The sequence below is a fragment of the Oncorhynchus mykiss genome, chromosome 2 (genome assembly GCF_057628025.1).
Source record: "Oncorhynchus mykiss isolate SJ-2025 chromosome 2, ASM5762802v1, whole genome shotgun sequence".
In the NCBI taxonomy this organism is placed as follows: domain Eukaryota; kingdom Metazoa; phylum Chordata; class Actinopteri; order Salmoniformes; family Salmonidae; genus Oncorhynchus; species Oncorhynchus mykiss.
Window position 1 is genome coordinate 89,473,334 of NC_143023.1, and position 27,215 is coordinate 89,500,548.

A 27,215-nucleotide genomic window follows, 5' to 3' on the forward strand; every position below is an offset into this window, starting at 1 on the left:
GCAGGTGTGTCTGTTCCAGTTCACTCACCACTGATAATGGAGTTATTTATACTCACCTGAGGGTCTATACAAAACTTATAATGGCTTGCTATTTTTTTTCCCCAAAATGTATCTGACGGTGCTGTTACTATTGCTGGGTCGGGGCTACAATCTATTTCAAGTATAAAACATGTATTTGAAAAAACTACGCTCCCTAAATTCTTTCTCATAACATCTAGTCAAGACAAACTCATTAAACTTAAATATTTAAATAGCTACTGAAATAACATTTCATATGTAGTTGGTTTGCCATTAAATGAAGTAGGCCTTACTTTTAAACAGATAGGACGTTGCTTCAGAAAATCATTATCATGTGTACGTAGCATATAAAACCTAATTTACTCAAAATTAACAAGACACAACCGTGTAGTGACAAATTACATTTATTTGGTAAGTCAGTGTTGACTAGGTAAGAGTGAGGGGGCCTTGTCACCTACAGTAATATCTGCACATTCTAATATTAAGCAAGAGTTTCCCCTCCTCCCAAAAGTGACTGATTCCATTATTAGGTGAGCTGTAATACACATTTAATTATATAGTTAAATCTTACAATTCACTTAAACACTCAAACAGACTGGTGATCACAATTGTAAAGTGCTCTTTTATGCGGGTCAAGGGGCTATAAGTTGGGGCCAGGACTACAATGTGGAATAGTTCAGGCAATAGTATGGTTCCAATAGGGATCAGCCAGGGGGTAAAGGTCAAAGGTCAGCCATGAAGAAGAGAAGGAATTAGGCTGAGTTTTTCTTGAGAAAGTTTATGAGCCCGTTGGTAGAGGAATCGTGAGTGTGGACCTCGGAACTGTCCCTCAGCTCCGGCTCAATGGCCTTGGCCAGCTGTTTGCCCAGCTCAACTCTGAGGGTAGGAAGGAGAATATTACAGATATACAATAAAATATAGGCAAACGTATATATTTAGAATTAAATATATGCTTCTCGCTGACACCTACCCCCACTGGTCGTAGCTGTTGATGTTCCAGATGACTCCTTGCACAAAGATCTTGTGCTCGTACATGGCTGGAAAACAGAAAAGAAAACTTAGTACCGGTAAATGTAAATAGAAAACGTAACGTAAATAAAAAAATAAAAAATACAAAACATACAAATACAACAAACATCACACCTTCCAAGAGCCACATACTTACACCCCCATCTCCAGCGCCCGCATCACTCTCTGCCACATTGCCTCAAAACGGCCATTTTGTTTCTCTCCACACTTTCAACATTTATATGATAAAGCATTTGACCTTTCCATTTTGCTAAAGACGGAGGACTGGTCGATTTCCTGTTGAGTATATATTTTTTTCAAGATGATTGACGAGAAAAATATTGTCCAACCCATCAGGTATCCCACTGCACCCTCACATGTCATATCTTGAAATATGCAGACAGATAGAATTTGTAGATAATTGGCCTTCTTTCTGGGACTCACCCACAAACAGGACCAAGCCTGGCATGCTGAGGAGTGACGGACTCCATCCTAGCTGGAAGGGTGCTCTCATCTTATCTACCAACATAGACAGGGCTCTAAGTCCTCTAGCTCCACAATGAAATAGGGTGCAGGCCAGGCAGCAGGCTGTTAGCCAGCCTGCCAGCTTAGTGGAGTCTGCCACAAGCACAGTCAGTGTAGTCAGCTCAGCTATCCCCATTGAGACCGTGTCTGTGCCTCAACCTAGGTTGGGCAAAACTAAACATGGCGGTGTTCGCCTTAGCAATCTCACTAGGATAAAGACCTCCTCCATTCCTGCCATTGTTGAAAGAGATAGTGATACCTCACATCTCAAAATAGGGCTACTTAATGTTAGATCCCTTACTTCAAAGGCAGTTATAGTCAATGAACTAATCACAATCTTGATGTGATTGGACTGACTGAAACATGGCTTAAGCCTGATGAATTTACTGTGTTAAATGAGGCCTCACCTCCTGGTTACACTAGCGACCATATTCCCCATGTATCCCCATGTATCCCGGAGGTGTTGCTAACATTTACAATAGCAAATTTACATTTACACACACAAAAAAAAAAATGGCACATTTTGAGCTTCTAGTCATGAAATCTATGCAGCCTACTCAATCACTTTTTATAGCTACTGTTTACAGGCCTCCTGGGCCAAAAACAGCATTCCTCATCGAGTTCCCACAATTCCTATCGGACCTTGTAGTCATAGCAAATAATATTCTAATTTTTGGTGACTAATATTCAAATTGAAAAGTCCACAGACCCACTCTAAAAGGCTTTCGGAGCCATCATCGAGTCAGTGGGTTTTGTCCAACATGTCTCTGGACCTACTTACTGTCACAGTCATACTCTGGACCTAGTTTTGTCCCATGGAATAAATGTTGTGGATCTTAATGTTTTTCCTCATACTCCTGGACTATCGGAACACCATTTTATTACGTTTGTAATTGCAACAAATAATCTGCTCAGACCCCAACCAAGGAGCATCAAAAGTCGTGCTATAATTTCACAGACAACACAAATATTCCTTAATGCCCTTCCAGACTCCCTCTGCCTACCCAAGGACGTCAGAGGACAAAAATCAGTTAACCACCTAACTGAGGAACTCAATTCAACCTTGCGCAATACCCTAGATGCAGTTGCACCCCTAAAAACATTTCTCATAAGAAACTAGCTCCCTGGTATACAGAAAATACCCGAGCTCTGAAGCAAGCTTCCAGAAAATTGGAACGGAAATGGCGCCAACCAAACTGGAAGTCTTCCGACTAGCTTGGAAAGATACTGCACTGTACTATCGAAGAGCCCTCACTGCTGCTCGATCATCCTATTTTTCCAACTTAATTGAGGAAAATAAGAACAATCCAAAATTTATTTTTGATACTGTCGCAAAGCTAACTAAAAAGCAGCATTCCCCAAGAGAGGATGACTTTCACTTTAGCAGTGATAAATTCATAAACTTCTTTGAGGAAAAGATCATGTTTATTAGAAAGCAAATTACGGACTCCTCTTTAAATCTGCGTATTCCTTCAAAGCCCAGTTGTCCTGAGTCTGCACAACTCTGCCAGGACCTAGGATCAAGAGAGACACTCAAGTGTTTTAGTACTATATCTCTTGACACAATGATGAAAATAATCATTGCCTCTAAACCGTCAAGCTGCATACTGGACCCTATTCCAACTAAACTACTGAAAGAGCTGCTTCCTGTGCTTGGCCCTCCGATGTTGAACATAATAAACGGCTCTCTATCCACCGGATGGGTACCAAACTCACTAAAATTGGCAGTAATAAAGCCTCTCTTGAAAAAGCCAAACCTTGCCCCAGAAAATATATTTATACAAAAAAAAAAATAATAATAATAATAAAAAATAAATAAATAAATAATAATAAAAAAAAATAAAAAAAATCGGCCTATATCGAATCTTCCATTCCTCTCAAAAAATTTTGAAAAGGCTGTTGCGCAGCAACTCACTGCCTTCCTCAAGACAAACAATGTATACGAAATGCTTCAGTCTGGTTTTAGACCCCATCATAGCACTGAGACTGCACTTGTGAAGGTGGTAAATGACCTTTTAATGGCAACAGACCGAGCCTCTGCATCTGTCCTCGTGCTCCTAGACCTTAGTGCTGCTTTTGATACCATCGATCACCACATTCTTTTGGAGAGATTGGAAACCCAAATTGGTCTACACAGACAAGGTCTGGCCTGGTTTAGATCTTATCTGTCGGAAAGATATCAGTTGGTCTCTGTGAATGGTTTGTCCTCTGACAAATCAACTGTACATTTCGGTGTTCCTCAAGGTTCCGTTTTAGGACCACTATTGTTTTCACTATATATTTTACCTCTTGTGGATGTCATTCGAAAACATAATGTTAACTTTCACTGCTATGTGGATGACACACAGCTGTACATTTCAATGAAACATGGTGTTGCCCCAAAATTGCCCTCGCTAGAAGCCTGTATTTCAGACATAAGGAAGTGGATGGCTGCAAACTTTCTACTTTTAAACTCGGACAAAACAGAGATGCTTGTTCTAGGTCCCAAGAAACAAAAGAGATCTTCTGTTGAATCTGACAATTAATCTTAATGGTTGTACAGTCGTCTCAAAAAAAAACTGAAGGACCTCGGCGTTACTCTGGACCCTGATCTCTCTTTTGACGAACATATCAAGACTGTTTCAAGGACAGCTTTTTTCCATCTACGTAATATTGTAAAAATCAGAAACTTTGTCCAAAAATGCAGAAAAATTAATCCATGCTTTTATTACTTCTAGGTTAGACTACTGCAATGCTCTACTTTCCAGCTACCTGGATAAAGCACGAAATAAACTTCAGTTAGTGCTAAATACGGCTGCTAGAATCCTGACTAGAACCAAAAAATTTGATCATATTACTCCAGTGCTAGCCTCCCTACACTGGCTTCCTGTCAAAGCAAGGGCTGATTTCAAGGTTTTACTGCTAACCTACAAAGCATTACATGGGCTTGCTCGTACCTCTCTCTCGGATTTGGTCCTGCTGTACATGCTTACACGTACGCTACGGTCACAAGACGCAGGCCTCCTAATTGTCCCTAGAATTTCTAAGCAAACAGCTGGAGGCAGGGCTTTCTCCTATAGAGCTCCATTTTTATGGAATGGTCTGCGTCTCCCACATGGGTAGGCAGACTCGGTCTCAACCTTTAAGTCTTTACTGAAGACTCATCTCTTCAGTGGGTCATATGATTGAGTGTAGTCTGGCCCAGGAGTGTGAAGGTGAACGGAAAGGCTCTGGAGCAACGAACCACCCTTGCCGTCTCTGCCTGGCCGGTTCCCCTCTTTCCACTGGGATTCTCTGCCTCTAACCCTATTACAGGGGCTGAGTCACTGGCTTACTGTGGCTCTTTCATGTAGTCCCTAGGAGGGGTGCGTCACTTGAGTGGGTTGAATCACTGATGTGATCTTCCTGTCTGGGTTGGCGCCCCCCCTTGGGTTGTGCCGTGGCGGAGATCTTTGTGGGCTATACTCGGCCTCGTCTCAGGATGGTAAGTTGGTGGTTGAAGATATCCCTCTAGTGGTGTGGGGGCTGTGCTTTGGCAAAGTGGGTGGGGTTATACCCTTCCTGTTTGGCCCTCTCCGGGGGTATCATCGGATGGGGCCACAGTGTCTCCTGACCCCTCCTGTCTCAGCCTCCAGTATTTATGCTGCAGTAGTTTATGTGTCGGGGGGCTAGGGTCAGTCTGTTATATCTGGAGTACTTCTCCGGTCTTATCCGGTGTGAATTTAAGTATGCTCTCTCTAATTCTCTCTTTCTTTCTCTCTCTCCGAGGACCTGAGCCCTAGGACCATGCCTCATGACTACCTGGCATGATGACACCTTGCTGTCCCCAGTCCACCTGGCTGTGCTGCTGCTCCAGTTTCAACTGTTCCTGCCTACGGCTATGGAATCCTGACCTGTTCACCGGACGTGCTACCTGTCCCAGACTTGCCGTTTTCAACTCTCTAGAGACAGCAGGAGCGGTAGAGATACTCTGAATGATCTGCTATGAAAAGCCAACTGACATTTACTCCTGGGGGTGCTGACCTGTTGCACCCTCAACAACCACTGTGATTATTATTATTTGACCCTGCTGGTCATCTATGAACATTTGAACATCTTGGCCATGTTCTCCAAGATGTTCATATGTTCATAGATGACCAGCAGGGTCAAATAATAATAATCACATGTTCTGTTATAATTTCCACCCGGCACAGCCAGAAAAGGACTGGCCACCCCTCATAGCCTGGTTCCTCTCAAGGTTTCTTCCTAGGTTTTGGCCTTTCTAGGGAGTTTTTCCTAGCCACCGTGCTTCTACACCTGCATTGCTTGCGGTTTGGGGTTTTAGGCTGGGTTTCTGTACAGCACTTTGAGATATCAGCTGATGTTCGAAGGGCTATATAAATAAATGTGATTTGATACTTCTGTATTACTTTCTAACTCCGCCCATAACTTTGACTTTATAGCATTCCCAAAAGGCATGGATTATTGAGTCATTGTTAGTTTTACACTTAAGACATGACTCTGCTGTTGTACTGTAGAATTTGTGAATGTTGTCTCTTGTATAATAAATTCTATACATTACTTTATACTGGACTAAGCGTACATTTTCGAACTGTATGTATCGAATTTCATTAGTTACAGTGCCTTCAGAAAGTATTCACATCCCTTCACTTTTTCCAAATGTAGTTGTGTTACAGCCTGAATTTTAAATGGAATAATTACATTGAGATGTTGTGTCACTGGTCTCTACACAATACCCCATAATGTCAACATGGAATTGTTAAGACATTTTTTTACAAATTAATAAAATATGAAAAGATTAAATCTCTTGAGTCAATAAGCATTCAACCCCTTTGTTATAGCAAGCCTAAATAAATTCAGGAGTAAAAATGTACATAAGTTGCATGTGCAATAATAGTGTAACATTATTTTTTTAATGACTATCTGTATGTGTGGGATACAGAGATGAGGTAATTGTAAGGTCCCTCAGTTGAGCAGTGAATTTCAAACACAGATTCAACCACAAAGACCAGGGAGGTTTTCCAATGCCTCTCAAAGAAGGGCAAGTATCGGTAAATGGGTGTAAAAAAATACATTTAAAAAAAAAAGCCGACATTGAATATCCCTTTGAGCATGGTAAAGTTATTAATTACACTTTGGATGGTGTATCAATACACTCAGTCACTACAAAAATACAGGTGTCCTTCCTAACTCAGTTGCCAGAGAGGAAGGAAACTGCTCAGGGATTTCACCATAATGCCAAATGGTCACTAAAACAGTTACATAGTTTAATGGTTGTGATAGAGAAAAACTGAGAAAGCATTAACAACATTGTAGTTACTCCACAATACTAACCTAAATGAGAGTGAGTGTGAAATACAAATATTCCAAAACATGCATCCTGTTTGGAATATGGCACAAAAGTAAAACTGCAAAAAATATGGCTAAGAAATGAACTCTATGTCCTGAATACATGCTTATGCGGGAGGTGTTTCTGTATATATTCAGAGACTTATTCCTCTCATGCTTAGAGAAGATCTTATGTCAAGTGTTACTGAAGTGTTGTGGTTGCAGGTTCACTTGGCACATCTAAAGACTTTTCTTTTGGGGTGTTGCTATCGGCCACCAAGTACTAACAGTCAGTATCTAACTAATATGTGTGAAATGCTTGATAGTGTATGTGATGTAAATAGAGAGGTCTACTTCCTTTGGAACCTGAATCTAGACTGGTTTTCATCAAGCTGTCCACTCAAGAGGAAGCTTCTTACTGTAACCAGTGCCTGTAATCTGGTTCAGGTTATTAATCAACCTACCAGGGTGTTTACAAACACTACGGGAACAAGCATCCACATGTATCAATCACATTTGTACTAATACTGTAGAACTTTGTTCTAAAGCTGTATCCGTACCCATTGGATACAGTGATCACAATATAGTGGCTATATCCAGGAAAGTCAAAGTTCCAACAGCTTGGCCTAAAAGTGTAAGAGAGATCATACAAAATATTTTGCTGTGAATCTTATGTGGATGATGTTAAACATATGTTGGTCTGATGTGACTAATGAGGCGCATCCAGACGCTGCAATTTATGAACATTTCTTCTTCCAATTATTGATAAAGATGCACCTGTTAGAACTGTTAAGGCTCCATAGATAGATGAAGAATTTAAATAATGTATGGTTGAAAGAGATGGGGCAATAGGAGTGGCTATTAAGTCTGGTTGGCTTACTTACTGCAAATTGAGAAATTATGTGACTAAACTCAACAAAAAGAAGAAACTGTATTATGAACCCAAGATCAATGATAAAGAATGATGAAAAAAAACTTGAGCACTTTAAAGGAAATTATGGGCAGAAAGACAAATTCAACTCCATCTTTCATCGAATCAGATGGATTATTCATCACAAAACCATTTGATGTTGCCAATTACCTTAATGATTATTTAATTGGCAACGTGGGCAAACTTAGGCAGGAAATGCCAACAAATGAACAGTGAGCAATTTTATTCATGCATAAAAAAAAAACAAATAAAGAACATTTTGTAAAGTTAGTGTGGGAGAGGTGGGAAAATTATCATTGATCAATAATGACAAACCTCTTGGCATTGACAAGTTAGTTGGAAAGCTACTGAGGATGGTAGCTGACTCTATAGCCACTCCTATCTGTCATATTTTTAATCTGAGCCTAGAGGAAAGTCTTTGTCCTCAGGCCTGGAGGGAAGCCAAAGTAATTCCGCTACCCAAGAGTGGTAAATCGGCCTTTACTGGTTCTAACAGCAGACCTATAAGCTTGCTGCCAGCTCTTAGCAAACTGTTGGAAAAAATTGTGTTTGACCAAATACAATGCTATTTCTCTGTAAAAAAATTGACAACAGACTTTCAGCATGCTTATAAAGAAGGGGACTTAACATGCACTGCACTGACACAAATGACTGATGATTAGTTGAAATAAATTTATAATAAGATGATTGTGGGAGCTGTACTGTTAGATTTCAGTGCACCCTTTGATATTATTGGCCATAACCTGTAGTTGAAAAAAATGTTGAGTTTTTCAACCTCAGCTCTGAATCCACGATATTGCAATCTAATAGAACTCAAAGGGTTTTCTTTAAATGGAAGCTTCTCTAAATGTCAAACATGTAAAGTGTGGTGTACTGCAGGGCAGCTCTCTAGGCCCTCTATTCTTTTCTATTTTTACCAAAGGTATTTAATAAAGACAGAAATACTCCTCAGTTTCATCAGCTGTCTGGGTGGCTGATCTCAGACGATCCCGCAGGAGAAGCCGCCGGATGTGGAGGTCCTGGGCTGGTGTGGTCTGCGGATGAGGCCAGTTGGACGTACTGCCAAATTCTCTAAAACGACCTTGGAGGCATCTTATGGTAGAGAAATTAATATTCAATTCTCTGGCTACAGCTCTGGTTTACATTCCTGCAGTCAGCATGTATATTGCTCGCTCCCTCAAAACCTGAGACATCTATGGTATTGTGACAAAATTGCACATTTTAGTGTGGCCTTTTATTGTCCCCAAAACAAGGTGGGTCTGTGTCATGATCATGCTGTTTAATCAGCTTCTTGATATTTTACACCTGTCAGGTGGATGGATTATCTTGGCAAAAGAGAAATACTCACTAACAGGGATGTAAACAAATTAGTGGCCAAAATTTGAGAGAAATAAGCTTTTTGTAACATTTCTGGGATCTTCTATTTCAGCTCATGAAATATGGGACCAACACTTTACGTGTTGCGTTTATATTTTTGTTCAGTGTATACAGTGCATTAGGAAAATATTCAGATCTCTTGACTTTTTCCACATTTTATTACATTCTAAAATGGATTAAATACCCCCCCCTAGTCAATCTACACACAATACCCCATAATGACAAAGCAGAAACAGGTTGCAAATGTATTAAATATCATAGTATGAATACATAATTATGATATAATTAAAATATAGAGCGTGTGAGCAAGTACCTTTTGAACTTTGAGGCGCTATGCCTTTTTCGGCCTTAATGTACCAACAGTCTGTGGATTATGTCATTGTACATACAATGGAGGAAGACTGCCAATTAAATACTGTGGTCAGTTTGTAATACCTTGTAAATGAAAGTATAGTTGCTGGGGGTCTACTTGGGGAGAGTGGGTCCACCGAGAGACTAAAGTGGGATGAGTAGAGGGCCCCACACACAGAAGTGTCTGATGTCCTCCCAGTCAACCTGTCCCAATCGCATAAGCCCCTCTCCACTCTCACTAATAATCACCATTGAATCTTAACTATAAATGACAAACACGGAATAATGACTTCACATCCTCTCCTAATCTGTCCAGAACTTTTTATCATTTTATAGCAGGTTTGCAAGTCACCAAAATACATTGTAGTATAGTTAAATCCTTCCTTCTGTTTCACAAGCCAACCTGTCTCCACCTCACCCTCCCAGTTCACTCCCATTTACCCCACCCAAGCTTGTTCCAACCTACCATCCAAGCCAATCACCACCTCCCATCCTTGCCTTCCCAAGCCAATCACCACCTCCCATCTTTGCCCTCCCTTATCCACCCAGGTAAAGTTTATCCCAACCTCCCATTGTTTCCCACCCATTCTTCTTCTCAGACACATTTACACCCATCAATATATCGACTTACTCATCCATTCACATGCAACACATACCCTATGCATTCACATACCCATTCTCTCCAGCCCTCCTACACATATTCACCCTCCTTCACCACTCCCATTCACATGCAGACACATACACACCCCTTCACGCCCACTCTTTTGTATTGTCTTTTCAGTGTCCATGTAGCTCATTGGTATCAGCTATGTCTATTGTTACTTCCTAGAGAAGTAGTTGGGGAAAATAGAGTTTAGATTGTATTAGGGGGAGGGTGGCAGGTAGCCTAGTGGTCAGGGCATTGGGCCAGTAACCAAAAAAGGTTGGTAGATCGAATACCTGAGCTGACAAGGTAAAAATCTGCCGTTCTACCCCTGAACAAGGCAGTTAACCCACTGTTCCTGGCCGTCATTGTAAATTAGAATTAGTTCTTAACTGACTTGCCTAGTTAAATAAAAAAATATTGCCTCAAGTTACAATAAGCTGGTCTTGGGCATCGCTGCATGTAGACTAGTGTAGCCCAGCTTAGTTCTCTCAGGGCATTGGGCTCTCTTTCAACTGGAATGGTTTCTTGCAGCCTATTTCAGGCTTCATCGGCACTTGTGAATTGCATCTTTTGTGTTCCTTTCTATACCCACAGCACTGCCGGGAAGCGGAGTTGAGACTCAATTCCCTTTTCCTCCACTGACTGTCTGATTGGAATGAATTGTTTGTTTTTTTCTCAGCTTAGCAGACAGGTCCTGGACGAATCGAATGGACTGGGCCATGGAGTTCTCCTTTCCCCTTGTACCTTCAGAATGTTGACTTTGGTCTGATGGTAATCCTCAAGCTGTGGAACTATGTGAGGTCATTTAGTGTTCTTCCGTTTCACGCCGAGCCGATGGAATCTTTCCAGATCCTTCTGTGATATATCCACGCCAAGCTCCTCTGATATCAGTTTTACCACATAGCTGGAAAAGTCTCCTTTTTCCTTATCTTCTGGTAAGGACAATATTCTCATGTTGTTTCGTCTCATTCTGTTTTCTTGCTGTTCGCAAACTTGTTTCCTGAAGGCTAATTTTATTGTCTTGTTCATTCATGCGCACACCTTGTATGTCTACAACTATAGAATATACTTTATTTTTCCAGCTAATCTACTTTAACAACTGATTGTAACAGTTTGTTTGTTTTGGTGTGCATTGAGAGCATTTTAACAAATGTTTTCCTAGACAACCTTTAGCTGTTCATTACTCTCATTTGCATCTCCAAGTTGTTCCTTGTCTTTTCTTCTGAGGGAAGCTATGGCTTGTTTGGGTTGTGTTGCCTAGTCGCTTTACCAACTGATTGGTTCTCTGTTGTACATAACTGACCGCTCACTCTCCCCCAGTTGCTTGGGGATATGTTGATCTATCGATTTTAAATAATTAATTTAAAAACTGTTGTCTGGCTTCTACATATAACCATAGTTTTGGTTGTACAAAATGGAGCTACTCACTCATGTGTCCTATCGGTACGCACATGTGCACCTCTTCCTTAACGATTCTATAAATCAATATTATAAAATACAAAGGTTTTATTCTGAGCAGGGATTGGCTGTTGACATGACAACAGCTACTACAGTACTTACCAACCAGTGCTCCCAGCATGAAGGGTGACAGCTTCTTGAAAACAATGGAGTTGCTGGGCTTATTCCCCTGGAAGACCTTTCATTGAGGGTAAAATACAGTGTTCAACAATAATTGACCAAACATGCTGTACATCAAAGCATAATCCAGAGACAACACTAACAATCAAATGGTGCATATCTTTTCATCAATAGATTATAGACTGGCCCAGTGTCTGTCTGGTAAGTGTGGCAGTTACTGTGTCCCCTATTCCCTTTATAGTAAACTACTTTTGATAAGAGCCTCATGGCCCATAGGGCTCTGGTCAAAAGTAATGCAACTGTGTCTGATGAGTAAATCCACTCACTTTGTGTGGCAGCAGTTGCTCCAGCTCTGCTCCTCCCAGGCCAGTGGCCACCAGCTCTTTCCTGGCTTCGTCTGAAGTCTTCCCCTTCATCAGGGCCTCCGTCTGGGCCAGGAAGTTGGCCATCAGGATCTATGGAGATCCAGAGGTATAGTCAAAAACATACATATTAATGAACTGTTTTAAATCAAACTCTGTATGTACATTTGACATAATTCTGGGTTTGACTGAAAAATAATATTAGTCTGAAAAAATGAAATGAATTCAAGTCTGAATAAATTAAGTCAGAGTTGACAGTTTTGATGGTTGAACAATAGAATAGGTTATGTGGCAGAGTGAGGGTGTAAGCGTAGAGGATGTTGGATTAGCCATTAGGGTACTAATACATTTAGGGAGCCATGAGGGTGCACTACCTTGTGGTGGAGGCTGTCCCTGATGGGGTGCTGTGTCTGGGCAGGAATGAGAAAGTCAGCAGGAATCATACGTGTGCCTAGAAGGGTCAACACACAAATGGTTACATAGAAAGGTCACGTTTTATTTTAATCTAATTTCAGCAGTTATTAGGGAATGATATAATAGCAACTGGTTCATATACTGTAACAGTCTATATTATGAACAAGGGTCTGGAGGACAGGACAGGTGTGTGGCAGTTACCTTGGTGGATGAGCTGGTAGAAGGCATGCTGTCCGTTGGTTCCGGGTTCGCCCCAGACGATGGGTCCAGTGTGGTAGTTGACACGAGTTCCATCTTTAGTGATGTACTTCCCGTTGGACTCCATGTCGCCCTGTGGATGAAAGACAGTTAAAGTTGTTGGTTAGACTGAAATGTTTGCTTCATAAATAAAAAAGGTGAAACATTGAAAGGAAGCGGTGTAAGGTAATCTATGATTATGAATCCCTTCTTATATTCTAGTGCACCTGCAAGTCACCCTTAATAGAAAGTATTTTCCTTCCCTTTGAAGATCTGACAGACTGGATAGGTGTAAGCAAAAGCTTCAGCAAGTTTTCACCATATTACTTACTATCACCTATCCAATTAAATTCAAATTGTCTACTCAACATGATCCTGTCCCTGGTTTCTCTTGTCTAGCCCAAACAGATGCCCCGTCCATACAGCCCTAGCATATGGCCATTCCTGGCTCCTGCCTGCTTGTATTACTCAGAACTGGGTTGAAATACGAAATCATTTCAAATCACTTCAGCTGCGGTTGTTCGGACTTGTCTGTTGAATGGAACCAATATAACATTTCCAAAGTGCAAACCCCACCCACCTGCTTCAACATGCTTGGCGTGCCAAACGCTCAAAGTATTTTTAAAGATTTCAAATAGTATTTGAACCCATGTACGGCCGCCTGCCTGACCTGCTGGAAGTATGCAGCGAAGCGGTGCATGTACTGGTCGTAGGGCAGCATGGCATGGGTCTCGGCCTGGAAGAAGTTGATGTACCAGACACCCAGCACGGCAAGCAGAACGGGGACGTTCTGCTCAATGGGGGTGCTGCGGAAATGGTTGTCCTGGGAAGGACAACCCATTCATTGTTAACAACATATTACCAATTCTAAATTTATTTAGTTTGGGATTATTTTGCCCCAGAGGGGATAAATAGTTGGGTTGAATTGACACTATGTGAGGGAGAAATGTGCATACCATCCAGTGAGCACCAGCCAGAAGCTGCTCAAAGTTCTCAAACCCTGCATGGTGACAAGAGGTAGAAAAAAGTGTTAGGATCAACTCTTAAACTCTAATTACTAGTAGTAGTTATGCTGCTTTCGATTAATTACATTTCAATTCACATACCAACTTCTTGCATTTGACAAAAAGCGCAAATCTGCAATATACACTACATCCATAGAGTTCTAATATTGACAAACAGACACACATACATACCTATGTGCAGTGCAATGGACAGCCCAATAGCCGACCACAAGGAGTAACGCCCTCCAACCCACTGAGAGAAAGCCAACATGACATCACAGTCACAAAATCAACCACTACAGAGCGGCAAGGTTCCTTTTTCTTACTCAAAACCTTGAAAAGTTATACAAAAACAGACAATGGCCTCGACAGTGTACTAGTCAAACTATACTGCAATTATACACAGAATCGATGCATCCTTTCTTTAAAAAGACCAATTCTTCAACATTGCTCATTTCCAACAGATGAGGTTAAAACCAGACCATGGGGGACAGAAGAACGCCGGATTGGCGCACATACAACAAATCTGTGGATATTCGTCATGATTGATGTATTGTAAAAGGCCCACAATGTGGTTACTAAAATCCGATTTGAATATATTTGGCTATTTTTGCTACATAACATTGAGAAGTAGTCCCTTTTCAGATTAAATAGTGACTGCAAAATGCTAACTCCGGTTCATATAAACTGGTAGCATAGAGAAATCGGTGGTGGTATGCAGTCATTTTTAACTGTAATACAGTTGATTGGTTTTTATACAAGCATTACACTCTGATTTTTACCTCAACATAGTGTGAAATACACATAAACAATACCCTAAATGTAGGCCAACTTTGCTGGAGAGCAATAAGGAATATTTTGGATCTTTCCCCCACTGCATCTTTCCCCAATGTGTTTCAATGGCATTTCCATTGTTTTGATCGAGTTCAAATGACCTCTTTACCGCATGAGTCTATGGTTTAGAATGTAACGTGTCGATACCATATCCACAAATTCATACGCTTAACAGTTGCATTCCAAATTATTTTGAAATAAATACTACACCCAGAATGTGGTCAAAATATCTCCCAGCAGAAAAATAATGCAGAAATGGTTTTTATTCAAACCATGTCAATTGGCAAAATAAAGCCTTACTTTAGTTCAGATTCATTCAATTATTAAATCGGGGGTCAGCTGCTAACTCAGTGTGAATAGAAGTGTATACTTACATCCCAGAATTCAAACATGTTGTTTGTGTCAATACCAAACGCCTGCACTTTGGGCTGGAAGAGAAGGGAGACAGCAAAAAGAGTAACAGTCAAAGTTACTTGTGCAATATATCGGTCGGCAGGCAGGTAACAATGTATGGCGGAAAGTGTCATTCAAAATGGCCACTTACTGCATTGGTGGACAGCGCCACAAAGTGCTTGGCAACAGTAGATTGCTGTGAAGAAGAACATAGAGTTAGTCGATCCAAATGTGATATGACACTCCAGCTGCGCTTTGGACTGTTCTAAACTGACCTGTGTGGCTAAAATGATGTATTGTCCGCAGAGAAACTATTAAAATCATTGGCTGAATTTAAGCTGAACTTATAACGGCATTGGTTACAGACAAAGGTGTCTTGTGATTGGCTGTCAGGAGTCTACTCACGTCATTGGCTGTCTGGAGGAACCAGTCCCTGGCAGACTCAGCGTTGGTGATGGTCTCCTGGGTGGTGAAGGTCTGAAAAAGGACAACAGTGTGACATGAGTCCCGGTGGAAGTAGTACACAGCGTGTGACACTGAAGGAGCATCATTATCCTGCCACCTTTTCCAGCTTCAAACCATAAATTATTATTCAAACATGAATCACACATTACCAGAACACAACAATGTACACACAGATTATTAACCCCCATAGCACTGAATGAGACATTGATTTATAGCATTGAATTATTTAAGCATCTAGAGCCCTATGGCTTTAGGATGTGTGTAACCATGGCAACAGGAGGTGGTGTGTGTGTGTTGAGTCAGTCTCACCTTGGAAGCGATGATGAAGAGGGTGGTTTCAGCGTTGAGCTGGGCCAGAGTCTTGGCCATGTGTGTACCGTCAATATTGGACACGAACCACACGTTGGGGCCACCCTTAGAGTAGGGCTTCAGGGCCTCAGTCACCATGAGAGGACCCTGAGAGGAGGATGCACAACATTACGGTGTTACCATTTCAACTTCCCTCTATCCTGTGTGCAATTAAAATGTAACTGCGTTTTCTGTATCCATTAGGACTTCAGAGCCTGTCAACATGAGAGCCCTTAGAGAGGATACACAATATTATGAGATATGACAGCATGACAAAATTATTTGAATCAAATCCCAGTAACTACAAGTACCAAGCCAACAGCTCAAGCATACTCTTTGTTCTGTTGCCTACTGTGCCACCTACAGCATACTGTAGCTTTGCATCAACACCCCAGCAGTGTATTCTCTGCTTATACCAGAGCTTAGCGGCACAGTAATAATTCCATTATAGCTCACTACTGTAATACCAAAGCAGGGCAGAAAACAGCTGTATTTTGTAGTTTGAAAATAACAACTTTCCAAATACTCAAGGTAGTAGAAGAAAGTTGAGTTTAAACTAAAAGTCAACTATTTTCTTAGATTTTCAAATACAGGTCTCAGAAAACCCAATTATATTTCAAAGGATTTTGAATACCTCTCCGAAAACCAAATCATATTTTAAGGTATTTTAATATACGCAAGTTATTTGAAACCTAAAAAAATCTTTGATGGCATCTACATATTTGATGAAGTACCAAAAACTATGACAGTTAGTTGAATCAGTCTAAATATATGATCATAATAGTTCAGCATAGTTTGGAGGGCTCTTAGATGTTCATCTTTATAGAACCTATAATTAAATACACGAGGGACATGGAATCACCTCAATATTAGAGTAGACCACTTTTGCAGCTTCAAAATGACTAACACACATATTTTCATGAGTGAGACAAAGTAATACAGTAACACTTGACATCAAGTTCCTATACATGTGTAGTAACTCTACAATAGCAACACTGTTATTACATAAGTCAAATAAGATAACTCTGCTAATTGCTGTGCAATTACCAAAGTATTATGCAACTACTAAATACAACAGCAGTTACCAGCAAAACATTTAATAAAATGCAAAAAAATATATAAAAAGCGCTGAAGGGGGATAGAAGGAATGTTGCTCCAAAAGGAATTACAGTTTTATTATTACAGAGGCAGAAGAACAGTTTAATGTTAAGTGTTACTGAAAACACTAACAGTAGAAACATGGCTATGAAGTGTCAAAAGGAAACAAAATATCCCCAAACTACCGTGTTTAATCAACTACAGCCAAGGTAGGTGAAAAATCACACTAGTTTGTATTCGGAGTAAACTATCCCTTGAAATATGGTATAGTGTGTATTCGACACAAGAACACTTACCCTCAGATGGACAAAGAGGTTCAAAATTGTGGCTTTCAAACTTTTCAGTGGCATGTTGAAAGTGCCATACAGTAGTTGAGCGTCAACGTATTTATACTTACAGTACCTATAGAAAGTTGACACCTCCATGGATTTCTTCACAGTTTATTGTGTTACAAAGTGGGGTTAAAATTGATTTGTCATTTTGTCAATGATCTACACAATAATCTACTACCCCCCCCCCTCACTCATTTTGGAATAGTATACCAGATTGTGTGTGCTCTATTCATTCTATTTACAGTACATCTTCAACATGCAGTTCCAATATTTTCAGAAAAGTAGTAATTTCCTATGATCTGTACTCAAATATTTAGCAGTAGTTGCTTTCTCATTTCTCATAATCTTTTTTTTCTCAACTGTGTTATTGACTTGTTAAGTGTTTACTCCATGTGTAACTCTGTGTTGTCTGTTCACACTGCTATGCTTTTTATCTTGGCCAGGTCGCAGTTGTAAATGAGAACTTGTTCTCAACTAGCCTACCTTAAATAAAGGTGAAATAAAAAAAATATATACAAAAATAAAAACAATTCTGTATTCAAATAGTTTTAAAAAGTAGTCACTTTGAGATTTTTGTTGGATATGTATTAAAATCGTAACTATTTGTTCCCACCCCAAAAATACTTACTTTCCACAAAGCTTAGTTAAAACTATAGTTACCCCAGGTCTGTACCAAAGCCATATACTGTATGGCTCTGTGAGACTATTGAATAGCTCAGAGGATCTGACTCAAATAATGAACCATTACAGTTTATAATATTCAGCATGACTCAGTCAAGCATCCAATACAGCTCATACTACAATAGGACACGTCTACATCTTCATTTGAATTGTTTTAAATACGTGGGAACAAGAGAAGAAAATAAGAAAAGAGAAAAAAGAAAATAAGCATTGTATGGACTTCCCGGTATTCTTGTCTCCGATTTGGTCCTGCCTCACATACCTAAACGTACGCTACGGTCACAAGACGCAGGCCTCCTTATTACTCAGGGAATTTCTAAGCAAACAGCTGTAGGCAGGGATTTTTCCTATAGAGCTGTTTTTTTTTATTGAATGGTCTGCCGATCCATGTGAGAGACGAAAACACGGTCGCAGGTTCAAATCCCTGAGCCGACTAGATGAAAAAAATCTGCCGACGTGCCCTTAAGCAAAGACACTTAACCCTAATTGTGCTTCTAAGTCGCACTGTATAAGAGCATCTGCTAAACTACTAAACCTTTTTTAAGAGGGGTCCTATGAAAGTGAGAAACTGGAGTAACAAACCATCCTTGCAGTCTATGCCTGGCCAGCTCCTACTCGTCACTGGGATTCTCTGCCTCGGATCCTATTGCAGGGGCTGAATCACTGGCTTGCTCGCTCTCTCCCATGCCGTCCCTAGGGCGCATTTACTCCTAAGGTGTTGAACTGTAGACCCTGCTGGTCATCTATGAACATTTGAACGTCTTGAAGAACAATCTGGTCTAAATGGCCATGTACTCTCATAATCTCCACCCAGCACAGACAGAAGAGGAATGGCTACCCATCTGAGCCTGGTTCCTCTAGGCTTTTTCCTAGGTTCCCGACTTTAGGGAGTTTTTCCCAGCCACTGTGCTTCTACATCTGCATTGCTTGCTCTTTGGGGGTTTAGGCTGAGTATCTGTATAAGCACGTTGTGACAACTGCTGATGTAAAAAGGGCTTTAGAAAATACAATGGATTGGAAATGAGAAAATAGTTGTTTGACAAGTAAGTCACACACTCACCAGGTCAGACCCACCGATCCCAATGTTTACAACATCAGTAATGGCCTTTCCACTGAAGCCCTTCCACTCGCCACTACGCACTTTCTGCAACACACAAAAAAATAAGAGGCACATGTCAGATGTGTGCGTACATCTCAATTTAAAAACAATGAGAGATAATCTACCTCCTTCTCAAATATTCTTATTTCCAACGGCCATTAGCTGACACGTCAACTACAATACAGTTAATTAACTATATGAATTAATTTATTCACAAATCTTACATTTGTGTAGTGACTGTGTTGCATTTTAATCCATTCAGATTTAGTTTAAGACCACCCAATAAAAAAAATATACTGGCAATTTCCCAGACACTGTTGTCCAGGAAACTTCCCCATAGATGCATAGAGATGGAACAAATCAAACTTTATATGTTACATGCGCCGAATACAACAAGTGTAGACCTTACCGTGACATGCTTACTTACAAGCCCGTACCAAGTCAATGTGCAGGGGTACAGGTTAGTTGAGGTAATTTGTACATGTAGGTAGGGGTGAAGTGACTATGCATGGATAATAAATATTGAGTAGCAGCAGTGTGCAAACAAGTGGGGGGAGTGGGGGTCAATGTAATAGTCCGGTGGCCATTTGATGAATTGTTCAGCAGTCTTAAGGCTTGGGGGTAGAAGCTGTTATCTCTATGTAAAGATGCCCTTGCATAAATGCTGGGGTAACAGTTGAAACTGGACTCTACTCACATGACAGAAGGCCTTCATCTTGTCCAGGACCCTGTTGACCTCGGGCATGACATCTTGGCCATCTACGTTAATGGGAGTGTTGGAGCGGTTACGCAGGGCAATGTGGAGGACGGCACGGCCCTACACGCGCGCAGACATGCAGAAACACACACAGTTAGGTGAGGGGGAAGAAACTTGAACATTATAACATCCTTTTTAATCATGACTAAGATGTTTATTACTTAAAGGGATAGTGCAACATTGTTTTGCCCAAGCCTCTAATATAGAATATAATCATCTCAATACAATACAAATAGTGATATCAAAATCTGAATACCATTCTTCGCATGTGCAAACATATCGAATGTGTATATATACACCTATGTTTATATAACGTGCAATCACTTCCTCAATGAGACTGCACAATGTTGCCATTGCACCATGAGTGGTGTTTGGAGAGTGGGTGGGAACCACGATTTCCCTGAATGACTTTGCAATAGTGACCACAAAGTGTGCAACAACTGCCCACTCTTTAGAAAATAGTTATTGTGAGTGTCCTACTTTGTCAAATTTCAGAGTAGCCTCCTCTCATCTCGTTGGTAGTATAGTGTTATTACAATACAATGATTATATTTGCAAGGTTACCGCAGTATAATCAGAACTTCTCAACTTTAATTTTCTATATCTGCCAGTGTTAAAAAAGTTTCAATGTTCAGGCAAAGTACCACAATAGAGAGAAAATAATTCAGGTAGTCCTGGTACCTCAGTGAAGTTAATCTTCTCTCCAGAGAACATCTTGTCTCTGGCTTCCTCCACTCCCCTGGACTTGGCCTGCACAAGAAAGATTCAACTTAATGAGAGTTAATTGTTGCAATCATTGAATAGCAACATTGTTGCTACCATCTGCAATCACTCAATGCCCACAAACAGGTTATTACAACATGCGTAGCATTTGCGACAGCATATACCGGTAGGACTAGAAATGTCTTGATTTTAGCAATCCTTCTTCCTTAAACATAAGAAGGAAGTGTTGGTCTGAATTTAATGTCCGTTTCACCACATTCCTAGGGTACTAGTCTAGCATGATACTCTGGATGAATGAATAGAAGTGGGTGGGCTGGCCAAACTCCAATTACAAGGACATTTTCCATCTGTCAAATGTGTTTGTCAACGATGTACTCTCAGGGGTTCTATTGTTGGGGAATGGACCGGAATTGCTGACGTGACTATAATATGAAGAGACAATTTGAAGTATTAAATGCTACTAGATGCATTGCATTATCAACCTTTCTCACAGCCATCTGGTAGCTAGCACCACAATAATCAGTTGACATGCAGAGGTAGGACTATAAATAGACTTTCACTAAGAGCGAAGAGGCTTAAGGTTGATGAGGGTTGACAGCTGGAGCCATGCCAGCTGTGTGCATGTATGATACATTCACATCAGTGATGTGCAGTCAGGGTGGGTAGTGCTTAACCTGTGATAATAGAATAAAAAAGCTGTTATGAAAAGTCAAATAAAAAAAATACAATTATATATAAAAAAAATATATATATTTTGTGTTAAGGCTTTTTTTTTTTACGATTGTGGTGGTTTTGATGCTCAAAATATAAATTTGCTAAAACCGCATAAAAAAACCAAGGCGCCAGGGAATTCCTTTCCAGCCATTCAAATCGTTCTCACGTCATCTGACCTCGGCCCAAATTCCTCACTCCTCCCCAACTCACGGCTGCCCTATCTTATCTGTTGACTCCTCTCCATAGGATACCTGAGATCACGCCAGCAGCATACCACCCTGCATCCCACTGCTGGCTTGCTTCTGAAGCTAAGCAGGGTTGGTCCCTGGGTGGAGACCAGATGCTGCTAGAAGTGGTGTTGGAGGACCAGTAATAGGCACCCTTTCCTCAGGTCTAAAAGTATATATATACCCCAAAGCCCCAGGGCAGTGATTGGGGACATTGACCTGTGTAGGGAGCCGTCTTTCAGATGGGATGTTAAACAGGTGCCCTGACTCTCTGCGGTCACTAAAGATCCCATGGCACTTATTGTAAGAGTAGGGGTGTTAACCCTGGTGTCCTGGCTAAATTCCCAATCTGACCCTCATACCATCATGGTCACCTAATCATCCCCAGCTTACAATTGGCTTGTTCATCCCCTCTCCCCTGTAACCGTTCCCCAGGTTGTTGCTGTAATGTGTTCTCAGTCAACTTACCTGGATTAAATCAATAGCATGTCCTTTCTCACTTAGTAGATTTCCATGCCCTCATTTCTAATATGGTAACATGAATAAGGATGTTTAGAAGTTAGTACCCAACACTAATCAGAAGAAATGAGTCTACCATGAAAGCAATTCAGTTTGTCCTTCTCTTGGGCTTTATGTGTGTTGAGGAAACAGCCCCTCTTAAAGGTCTGGATTAATAAGACCATTCCTGGCAAACAAGCAAACCAATAAAGTACCAAACACACTGTTTTGTAATGGTGTTGTTTTTTTTTTTTAAAAGGTACATTTTATTAAATCACACTACATAGAGATGTTTGCTAATATTTTTTGTGAAAAACATATAATGATACAACTGCCAAATAATTGTATGAGGGTTGTCACAACATTTTAGCCACTAGCCCATTTCTGAATTACTTTTATGGTGGACTAACTTCACCACACAATTTCTTTTCATAATTTTAAAAAGCTATTGCCTGACGACTCAAACTGAATTCTTCCGCTGCTCTATATTCGCTACATATTTCAGTCTGAGACCACCATCGTTGAAGTTATTTGCGGTGACATCAAAATGAAGAGTTTTGTACAAAATAAAGTAAAATCACCAATCAGCGTATCAAAGCCAATGACACATTTTCAAAATGGCGCATTACCCGTGTGTGTCGGTTTCTGGGACCAATCAGAACGGTTGGAAAGAGTTTGCGTTCTAGTTATCGCCAGGGAGGTACTCAGATCCAGACTCAATGCGGAGAAGAACCTAACATCTGTGGGCTTGGAGTAGCGTTTGACCGGCACAAGGAGTTTGGTTAGCCAGGCAACAAAAGCTATTGGTTTTCTAACCAAAGTTGCAAAGAAAAATGGTGTGAAACATTTAATGAACACAAGCGACCAGCTAAATGGATAAACGAGAGTGGTGGTAGTAGCAGGAACAGCAGCATCTAGTGGGCAAAACATTATACTTTCACACGAATTTAGGGTAAACAATGTAAGCGACTTCAATGGCTAATTTCTCTAAACACTGGTTGTTGGGGTGACGGGTCCGGGGTCCGCGGGTGGCTTTTGATCATTTTATTAGATTCCTAATGTCTTACTCAATGTTAGGAAGAATTATGGTCAAATCAAATGTCAGGTACTATATTTATCGAGGATTATATGAACCCTAAAAATGTAAAAAATGGCCCATTTAGCTTAATTTCTCAGAGATCAAATTATAATTTCAACAAAATAATGTTTCAGGAATGCTAATCTTATGTTTCTAACAACAGAAACGATTTCAGAACAATCTGAGATGGTGGGTGCCATGGCTTTCTGAATGAATGACCCATGCAGAATAAAATAATGGACATGGGACTCTGCTGTGACTTCTACAGCGCTGTCACAGAGGTTCACCAGACAAATGTACAAGTAAAGACGGGCCAAAATGCATTTTCCTTATCAAATTTGCAGGTTGGGCTAATGTTGATTAACGAGAAAAGACATCACTGAATGCATTTGATTTATCAAGCTAGAATTTCACTTCGATGAGACACTAACGTTTTAACTTTTTCAGTAATTTCTATTGTTGATATGGAAATTGTGTAAAAATATTTCACATAATATTGTGTGTGATTACGCACGCAGCGCATTGGAAGAATTGCAAATCCATTGTGAAATGCTATGCAGTTTGCATTGCGAATTATCCAAAGGAAAGCTGTCTATATATATTAGTTGTTGGATGGTAAACTTGGACTTAATCTTGGTTTTTAATATACTTAAGTATCAAAAGTAGATGTAAAAGTATAAATCATTTCAGAGTCCTTATAAAAAAGAAAAGTAGACAGCACCATTTTCTTGTTTTTAAAATGTACAGAAAGCCAGGGGCAAACTCCAACAATAAGACATTATTTACAAAAGCTGCATTTGAGTTTAGTGTGTCCGCCAGACCATAGGCAGTAGGGATGACCACATGTTCTCTTGATAAGTGCGTTAATTTCACAATTTTCCTGTCCTGCTAAGGGATCATTCAAAATGTAGCGAGTAAGACAGTCGTGAAGAGGGCACGACAAAACCTATTCCCCCTCAGGAGACTGAAAAGATTTGTCATGGGTCCTCAGACCCTCAAAAGGTTCTACAGCTGCACCATGCTGACTGGTTGCATCACTGCCTGGAATTGGCAACGGATCGCCCACCGACTTTCTGCAAGGCACTGCACAGGGAAGCGCGAACGGCCCAGTGCATCACTGGGGCCAAGCTTCCTGACATCCAGGACCTCAATACCAAGCGGTGTCAGAGGAAGGCCCTAAAAATGGTCAAAGACTCCAGCAACCCTAGTCATAGACTGTTCTCTCTGCTACCGCACAGCAAGCCGGAGAGCCAAGTCTTGGTCCAGCTTCTAAACAGCTTCTACCCCCAAGCCATAAGACTCCTGAACATCTAATCAAATGGCTACCCAGACTATTTGCATTGTCCCCCCCCCCTCCCTCTTACACAGCTGCTACTCTCTGTTGTTGTCATCTACGCATAGTCACTTTAATAACTCTGCCTACATGTACATATTACCTCTACTAACCAGTGCCCCCCGGACATCGACTCTGTATCAGTATCCCCCTGTATATAGTCTCGCTATTGTTATTTTACTGCTGCTCTTTAATGACTTATTACTTTTATTCTTATCTATATTTTTTTAAACTGCATTGTTGGTTTAGGGGCTCGTAAGTAAGCATTTCACTGTAAGGTCTACACCCGTTGTATTCGGCACATGTGACTAATACAATTTGATTTGAGAACTTTGGCTTGTCAGGGAAAATGTATGGAGTAAAAAACACAACATTTTCTTTAGGAATGTAGTGAAGTAAAAGTGGTCAAAAATATAAATAGTACAGTAAGGTACAGATACTCAAAAAGAACAACTTAAGTAGTACTTTAAAGTATTTTTATATCACTGTGTATAGGTCCATGACGTAGGTCGGTCATTCCCATTGAGTCAAAACTGAGAGCAAACATCTGTTAGATGTTTGCTATAGTTATGAGAAGACATAACATTGATATGTTTACCATGGCCAGCAGCATCCTCATGACTTCCTCATTGACAAGATTCTTGGAGTAATCAAGCAGGATGTCTCCATCGTCTGTCTCAAGGGTTGTGCTACCAAGGAAAGAGATAACAGAAAACAAATGTAATAATCTAGAATGATCAAGTAGGGTTTCTAACAAATTCCTTATCATTTCTATGTACAGTGATGTAATTGACACAGGAAGATGCATTTTATCATTTATTCTGAATTGTAACAAGATTACGTGTTACTGACTGTATGTGTTGCAGTGCTACAGTGTGGCTTGGATAGACAAGGTACACAATTGTATTAACAATTGTATTACCCCAAGCCACAAGACCACTGAACAATTAATCAAATGGACACTGGACTATTTACATTGACCCCACTCATTTGTTTTGTACGCTCATCATCTATGCATAGTCACTTCACCCCTACCTACATGTGTACATTCCCTCAACTAACCTGTACCCCGCACACTGACTTGGTACCGGTACCCACTGTATATAGCCTCGTTATTGTTATGCAACTTTATTTTAAATATAATAAAAACATTTTTCTTTTTACATTGGTTTATTTGATAAATATTTTCTTAACTCTTCTTGAACTGCACAGTTGGTTAAGGGCTTGCAAGTAAGCATTTCACGGTAAGGTCTACACTTGTGGTATTCGACGCATGTAACAAATAAAGTTGGATTTGATAACGGAAGATGGTGCAGGTTTTATTGTAGGGGCGTAGCTAGCTAGCCTTGTTGCTTAACGGCTGGCGTACGTGCGACTTCAGACCCCTCCGTTAGAACGTCGTGACAGCAATCTTGATGGTTACAGTAAATTTGTCAGTGGTACCTAAAAGATGTCTATACTGGGTTTAGGTCCCTCGTTAGCTAGACATAAAACGCCTACTGGTAGGCTATGTATGTGGAAAACTGCACGTAGATAGCCAACGCCAGCTGCAGAATGAAAGGAAGCGAGCATACAGCTTTAGCTAGTTAGGGCTAACATTACCTAGCAAGCTAACCCAGTTAAATGGGGCCCTACATAAAACGAATATAGTTGACAGCTCGATAACAATATAGCTAGTTATAATGTAACTGGGTGTAGTAGAGCGAAATGGAACATGAACAATTCACAAAGCAGATACTAAGCTGTTTTACGACTGGAAAAACAATCGATCAAACGATGACCTTGTACTGTGTACTCATACAAGTATGAAGCGCTTGCTATTAGCCAGATAACTACATAGCTAAAAAGACAAATGACTATTATTGCTTCCCTGCTTACATTGTAAAGCTTAGTTATGGATTCACATTTGTTTGGTACCAAGGTGTACAAAAAAACGCATCCCATGCACTGGCTCTATTGATGTAGTTAGCTAGCTAACGTTAGCTCCGTATTCAATTGTTTGACCTATACCGTTACTGATGCAAGATACCGTGCCAAATGTCTGTATAGTATCGGCTATTGGTCATAATAACAATCGAAAGCTTACTTACCTAAATTTGCTGAATCTATCCTTGTCAGCCTCAAACATGTCCCTCATGTTGAGGTTCCCAGCTTTGGATTTGTACCATTGTTCAAGTTTCTGGAAATGTGGATCACTTGAAAGTCCCATGTTGGCGGTTGAATTGATAATGATCGCGTTAAAACCCCACTTCCGTGCGTGTAGGATGAAAGGGCAATTCAGTGTGAGAGGCTGGGGAATAAGAACGGGCTATGCGGACACGCCTGCTGCCCAAATTGATGACGTAGGTCGCACAGCGAGTGTCGTGTGGAGACAGACAAATTCAGTTAAATCAGTCGTCTTGATAGCAATGGCGTCTTTTTAGTAGTTGGACAAAGTCTATGGGGGAAATTTTGATTTTGTAAGGTTTTTATATAAACGCCTAAAATAGCGTCTGTGGTAAACACAGGCTTAGGAAATCTTATACCTTTTGTTATATGATCTCATCACCTCACATCCATTTTTGTGAATTTTGAAGAACGTATATTATAATAAAAAAAACAACGCACATAAAGGCTTTATAATTCATTAAGGTCATGTTAACTGACAGCTATTATCTCATAGAACAAAACGCATTCGATCTCTTAAACCTGTGTTAACCTCATACCTTATTTTCGAACTTTATTTCAAACCCCTATTAATTCCACATAAACGTTTCCCATAGAGATGGCAAGCCAGAGGTGATTTATTTCCGGGTTTTAGGAATACAAACTGGCAAACTCTGCCGCGTTCAAGTGCTAGTCGGGACTAGGAAACTCGAAAATGTCAGATTTACTACT

At 40.4% G+C, this 27,215-nt stretch overlaps 1 protein-coding gene across 1 annotated transcript; it reads right to left on the reverse strand.

Annotated features, from left to right (window-relative positions):
- Window positions 1–406: 406 nt before the first annotated feature.
- On the reverse strand, window positions 407–26,612 carry gpia (glucose-6-phosphate isomerase a). Its single transcript, XM_021576280.3, has 18 exons — window positions 26,429–26,612; window positions 24,937–25,027; window positions 20,447–20,515; window positions 19,706–19,825; window positions 18,970–19,053; window positions 15,760–15,906; window positions 15,391–15,462; window positions 15,137–15,181; window positions 14,967–15,020; window positions 13,951–14,011; window positions 13,711–13,754; window positions 13,425–13,577; window positions 12,719–12,848; window positions 12,478–12,554; window positions 12,068–12,196; window positions 11,724–11,799; window positions 989–1,055; window positions 407–894 (listed from the first exon to the last, which is right to left on the reverse strand). The coding sequence occupies exons 1-18, from the start codon at window positions 26,545–26,547 to the stop codon at window positions 771–773; spliced, it is 1,662 nt and encodes a 553-aa protein (XP_021431955.1). The 5' UTR covers window positions 26,548–26,612; the 3' UTR covers window positions 407–770.
- Window positions 26,613–27,215: the final 603 nt, after the last annotated feature.